The 5,866-nt window shown below is 59.4% G+C and overlaps 1 protein-coding gene across 1 annotated transcript in view; it reads right to left on the reverse strand.

Annotated features, from left to right (window-relative positions):
* Positions 1 to 500: 500 nt before the first annotated feature.
* LOC113940390 (low affinity vacuolar monovalent cation/H(+) antiporter-like) overlaps positions 501 to 5,866 on the reverse strand; it is a 14,694-nt gene continuing 9,328 nt past the window's right edge. Inside the window, 9 exon segments of the mRNA XM_027631530.1 lie at positions 501 to 667; positions 2,091 to 2,199; positions 2,841 to 2,919; positions 3,146 to 3,240; positions 3,440 to 3,588; positions 4,189 to 4,301; positions 4,397 to 4,434; positions 5,308 to 5,426; positions 5,512 to 5,611. Coding sequence (XP_027487331.1) covers positions 594 to 667; positions 2,091 to 2,199; positions 2,841 to 2,919; positions 3,146 to 3,240; positions 3,440 to 3,588; positions 4,189 to 4,301; positions 4,397 to 4,434; positions 5,308 to 5,426; positions 5,512 to 5,611 — 876 coding nt within the window. The 3' untranslated portion in view covers positions 501 to 593.

Genomic DNA, 5,866 nt, shown 5'->3' on the forward strand with positions numbered 1-5,866 from the left:
GGAGCTTTGGGAAGGCCCTGGAGAAACACAGAGCCCGGTGGCGCTGAGACAGAGGACATGGAATGCTGACGTGGAATGCTGACATGGAATGCTGACATGGAATGCTGTCCTGCTCCAACCAAGCCATCCCCAAGGATCATGGAAGGAGAGCCCACCCCGTGTGTGGTTTGTACAAAAAGTGCTTTAATGCCCAAACTGCTCCGAAACCCCCCGGGGCGCCTCCGAACAGCCCCCTCCCCGTGATCCCAAAACCCCGACTCCCTCCCTGGGATCACCTTCCCCAGCCCCTTCTCCCAGTGCAACGCTTCCCAAGGGAAGGGTCTGTCCCGGGAACCCCCTTCCAGCCCCTCCTTTTTAGGGATAACGTCCCTTGGGACGCGCCAGGGGGGCTGGAAGTGCCCCTTGGGAAACTCCTCCGTGACTCATCCCAGGAGCAATTCCACGGCCACCAACCCTTCCCACCCTTCCCAAATCCCCCCCTGGAGGGGCCGGGCGGCAGCAGGAGCTCTGGGAATGGTGCTTCCAGCCCGGAGCCAGTCCCTGAGATCCCGGAGAACTCCTGGAAGCCGCCGCGGGTCGGGAGAGGCCGGAGCTCAGCAGCCACTGGGAGAGGGGGCGAAGAAGTAAACGGCCAGGAGGATGAAGTAAACCATCACCAGCACCGTGCCTGGGGGGGACACCACGGGAGGGGGGAGTTATTCCATGGAGAAAGGAGGGAAAGGGATTGGAGACCTCCTGGGGTGGCCTGGATGAGCCCCCTGGGGAGGGATTTCGTGGGCCTCTGCAAAAATCCCAATTAAAAGGGATTTTAAACCATTTTAAGGGTTAAATGGGAATGATTCCCCTTGGAGCAGCTCCAGGATGGTCAATCAAGACCCCAGGAGAGCAGGTGGGAGGGAGTTATTCCATGGAGCAAGGAGGGACATGGATTTGAGTCCCCTGGGGAGGGATTTCGTGGGCCTCTGAAAAATCCCAATTAAAAGGGATTTTAAACCCTTGTTTAAGGGTTAAATGGGAACAATTCCCCTTGGAATCGTTCCAAGAGCTCAGGAGAGCAGGGGGGAGGGAGTTACACCCCAGAGCAAGGAGGGAGGTGGTTTTGGGGTCTGAATGAGCCTCCTGTGGAGGAATTTCATGGGCCTCTGCAAAAATCCCAATTAAAGGGGGATTTAAGGGCTTTTTAAGGGTAAAAAGGGATTCCCCTGGGAGCTGCTCCAGGATGGTCAACCAAGAGCTCAGGAGAGCAGGGGGGAGGGAGTTATTCCATGGAGCAAGGAGGGAAGGGGATCTGAGACCTCCTGGGGGTTCTGGGTGAGTCCCCTGGGGAGGACTCTCATAGGCCTCTGCAAAATCCCAATTAAAGGGGATTTTAAACCATTTTAAGGGTTAAATGGGAGTGATTCCCCTTGGAGCAGCTCCAGGATGGTCAACCAAGAGCTCAGGAGAGGAGGTTGGAGGGAGTTACACCCTAGAGCAAGGAGGGAGATGGTTTTGGGGTCTGGAAGACTTCCATGGGCCTCTAGAAAATCTCAATTAAAGGGAGTTTAAACCCTTTTTTAAGGGTAAAAAGAGATTCCCCCTTGGAGCAGCTCCAGCACCTCCAAGGTGCCCAACCAAGACCCCAGGAGAGCAGGGGGGAGAGAGTTACTCCCTGGGGTAAGGAGGGAGGTGGTTTTGGGGTCTGAATGAGCCCCTGTAGAGGACTTTTGTGGGCTTCAGCAAAAATCTCAGTTAAAAGGGGTTAAAAACCCTTTTTAAGGGTTAAATGGGAGTGATTCCCCTTGGAGCAGCTCCAACATGGTCAACCAAGACCCCAGGAGAGCAGGAATGACCCCAGGAGAGCCCCCTGTAAAGGACTTCCACAGGCCTCTGCAAAATCCCAATTAAAAGGGGTTTAAACCCTTTTTTAAGGGTGAAAAGTGAGGGAAGATTCCCCTTGGATCAGCTCCAGCACCTCCAAGGTGCCCAACCAACCCCCCAAGGATCGCTCAGGTCACCCCACACCAGGAGCTGCTGTGCCGAGGATCCCCCAGGGGTGGATCCAGGACCCCCCCACCCCACCCCACGAGCCACGGGGCCACCCAGGTCACCTTGGAAATAGTCACATTTGCCGTCCATGAAGATGTAGTTCATGAGCACCACGCTGAACATGCTGGCGTAGACGTGCAGGTCGCTGAACACCAGCGTGAAGTTGGTGGGCTGCGGGATTTTGGGATGAGGGGGATGAGCGGGATTTGGGGATGAGCGGGATTTTGGGATGAGGGGGATTTTGGGATGAGCGGGATGAGGGGGATTTTGGGATGAGGGGGATTTTGGGATGAGGGGGATTTTGGGATGAGGGGGATTTTGGGATGAGCGGGATGAGGGGGATTTTGGGATGAGGAGGATTTTGGGATGAGGAGGATTTTGGGATGAGAAGGATTTTGGGATGAGGGGGATGAGGGGGATTTTGGGATGAGCGGGATGAGGGGGATTTTGGGATGAGTGGGATTTTGGGATGAGGGGGATTTGGGGATGAGGGGGATTTGGGGATGAGGGGGATTTGGGGATGAGGAGGATTTTGGGATGAGGGGGATGAGGGGGATTTTGGGATGAGGGGGATTTGGGGATGAGGGGGATTTGGGGATGAGGGGGATTTGGGGATGAGTGAGATGTCCCCAGCCCCAGCGGGGGGGTGTGGGGGGTCTGTGTGTCACCCCTGAACCCCCTCCCCGTGCCACCCACCGGGGCAGGGGACATCAGACCCGCTGTGAGACACCAGGAGTGGGAGTGTCCCCTCCCCGTGTCCCCCTGTGTGTCCCCAGCCCCGCGGGGGGACGTCCCCCGGGCTCTGCACTCACGTAGAAGATGGTGAAGAGCACCAGGATGGGGATCTGGAGCATGCAGACCTGCACGGCGATGCAGCTCCCGATCTCGATGCTGGGGGAGGAAGGAGGACTCGGGAGCCGCCCTCGGAGTGAGGGAAACCCGCCCCGGGGGGAACCGGCCACGGCCCATCCCGCTCTGATCCCGCTTTTGGAGCCCCCTCGAGGGGAGGTTGGCAAGATCTGACCCGCCAGGGGCTGGGCAGCCCATCCAGGGCAGCGGGAGGGACCGGGAGAGGGCAGGGGCAGCAGCCCAGAACTCCTCCCTGGAGCCACCTCACCTGAGGCTCAGGTTGTTCTGGAGGGCGAACTGGATGCCGTTGACAATCTCTGGCAGCTCAGGCACCATGGCCAGCACGGTGACACCGATGAAGTACTGCAGGGGACAGGGGACACCGGCCTGGTCCAACCACAGCCTGCAGCTCCCCGGGGCGAGCAGCAGTTCAGCACCTTCTCCCCACGGCTTCTGGGGCTCAAACCGCACCCTCAGGGCGGGTTCCCAGCCCTGGCTGGGGTGTCTTGGTCCCCAGGGTCACCCAACCCTGTGTCCCCTGCTGTCCCCACGCCCGTCTCACCTGGGAGATGGTGGAGTTGGTGAGGATGGGGCTGATGTGCTCCGTGGCCAGGTCGGCACAGGCCGACATGCACAGCGTGGAGAGCAGCAGGATGACCAGGGCACGCCAGCGGGACCAGTGCACCACGGGGCTGGGGTGGTGTCCTGGCACTGGGGAGGGACAGAGACACACACTGGGACCAGAGACACATTAGGACCAGTGCACCATGGGGCTGTGGTGGTGTCATGGCACTGAGAGGGACAGAGACACACTGGGACCAGGGACAGTGGGACCACAGTGACAGTGCACCACAGGGCTGTGGTGGTGGCCTGGCACTGGGGAGGACAGAGACACACTGGGGACCAGGGACACACTGGGGCCAGTGCACCACGGGGCTGTGGTGGTGTCCTGGCACTGGGAGGGTCAGAGATGCACACTGGGATCAGGGACATACTGGGACCAGGGACAGTGGCACCAGTGCACCATGTCACTGGGATGGTGGCCTGGCACTGGGGAGGGACAGAGACACACTGGGACCAGTGACAGTGGGACGAGGGACACACTGGAACAAGGGACAGTGGGACCAGTGCACCACAACACTGGGGTGGTGTCCTGGCACTGGGGAGGGACAGGGACACACTGGGACCAGGGACAGTGGGACCACAGTGACAGTGCACCACGGTGCTGTGGTGGTGTCCTGGCACTGGGAGGGACAGGGACACTGTGGGACACCCTGGAGCACCGGGAATGGGGCCTGGGGACACACTCACTGTGGCAGTCGCTGACGTGGATGTCGTAGATGTGGGAGTGGGTTTTGAGGGTGAAGCAGAGCCCCACGAGGTACCCGGCGGGGAGCAGCAGGGACACCGTGTACACCAGGGGTCTGTGGGACACGGGGGACACGTCAGGGCCACCAGGGCCCGGCCTGGAGACCCCCAGGGAGCAGCAGGGATGGGGGAGCAGGAGCAGGACACGCACTGGACGTGGCTGTAGTAGAGGGTGCCGTTGTTGTCCATCTGTGGAGAGAGCACCGGTCAGTGGGGACATGGGGGACAAGGGACAGCCCTGCTGCCACCCCCCAGCACCAGAGTTGGGGGGTCAGGGCATCCCCAGCCCCAAAACTCCCGTTAGAAAATCCCAGAGTGTTCTGAGCTGGAAGGGACCCACAGGGATCATCAAATCCAGCTCATGGACATGAACGGCCACACAGGGACTGAACCCACAACCCAGTGCAGCACCAGGCTCTGACCCACTGGGTCAATCCCAGGCCCATGGTTAATCCCAAACCCAAACTGGAAGGACCCACAAGGATCATCAAGCCCTGCTTATAACTGAACAGTCCATACAGGGACTGAACCCACCATGTGGCATTGTAGCACCAGGCTCTGACCAACTGGGTTAATCCCAAACCTGTGCTTAATCCCAAACCCAAACTGGACCCACAGGGATCATCAAGCTCAGCTCATAAATGAATGGCCATACAGGGACTGAACCCACCACCTGGCATTATTAGCACCAGGCTCTGACCAACTGGGTTAATCCCAAACTTGTGCTTAATCCCAAACCTGTGCTTAATCCCAAACCCAAACTGGACCCACTGGGATCATCAAATCCAGCTCATGGACATGAACAGCCATACAGGGACTGAACCCACAACCCCAGCATTGTAGCACCAGGCTCTGACCAACTGGGTTAATCCCAAGCCTGTGCTGAATCCCAAAATCGAGCTGGACCCACAGGGATCATCAAATCCAGCTCATGGACATGAACAGTCATACAGGGACTGAACCCACAACCCTGGCACGGCAGCACCAGGCTCTGACCAGCTGGGTTAATCCCAAGCCCGTGGGTGACCCCAAGCCCCCTGCCAGGCCCCCCTGTCCCCTCACCAGGTCGAAGTGACAGTTGTGACACAGGTAGTGGCCCAGCGGGTTCTGGGTGACGTTGTGGCACTCGCCGCACACCAGCTTCCCGTAGACCTTGGAGAAGAGCGTCGGGGCAAAGACTCCTGTGGGGACAAAGGGGCACGGGGTGGGCACCCAAACCCCGGTGGGACCCCCCAGAGCTGGGGACACACCCTTTTACCCACTGACCTCCCACGGAGAGGAAGAGCAGGGCGGAGCTGACGCCGGCGGAGCGGCTGTTGAAGCGCTGCTCCTGGTGTCGGATGCCCCCGATGACCATGCACAGACCCTGGGGGGACAGACCCCAAAAACCCCTCAGGGCACAGCTACACACCTGGGGAAAAGGGACACACCAAAAGGGGGAGAGGGGGACCTGCCAGTAAAAGTGAGGAAGGGGACCCATCCCAAAAGAGGGGGAAGGGGGACCCATCCCAAAAGAGGGGGAAGGGGGACCCAGACCAACAAAGTTGGGAAGGGACCCACCTATAAAAGTGGGAAAGGGGGACCCACCCCAAAAGAGGGGAAAGGGGGACCCACCAAAAAA

The sequence above is a fragment of the Corapipo altera genome, unplaced genomic scaffold (assembly GCF_003945725.1).
Source record: "Corapipo altera isolate COAL_440 unplaced genomic scaffold, ASM394572v1 131037, whole genome shotgun sequence".
NCBI classification, from domain to species: domain Eukaryota; kingdom Metazoa; phylum Chordata; class Aves; order Passeriformes; family Pipridae; genus Corapipo; species Corapipo altera.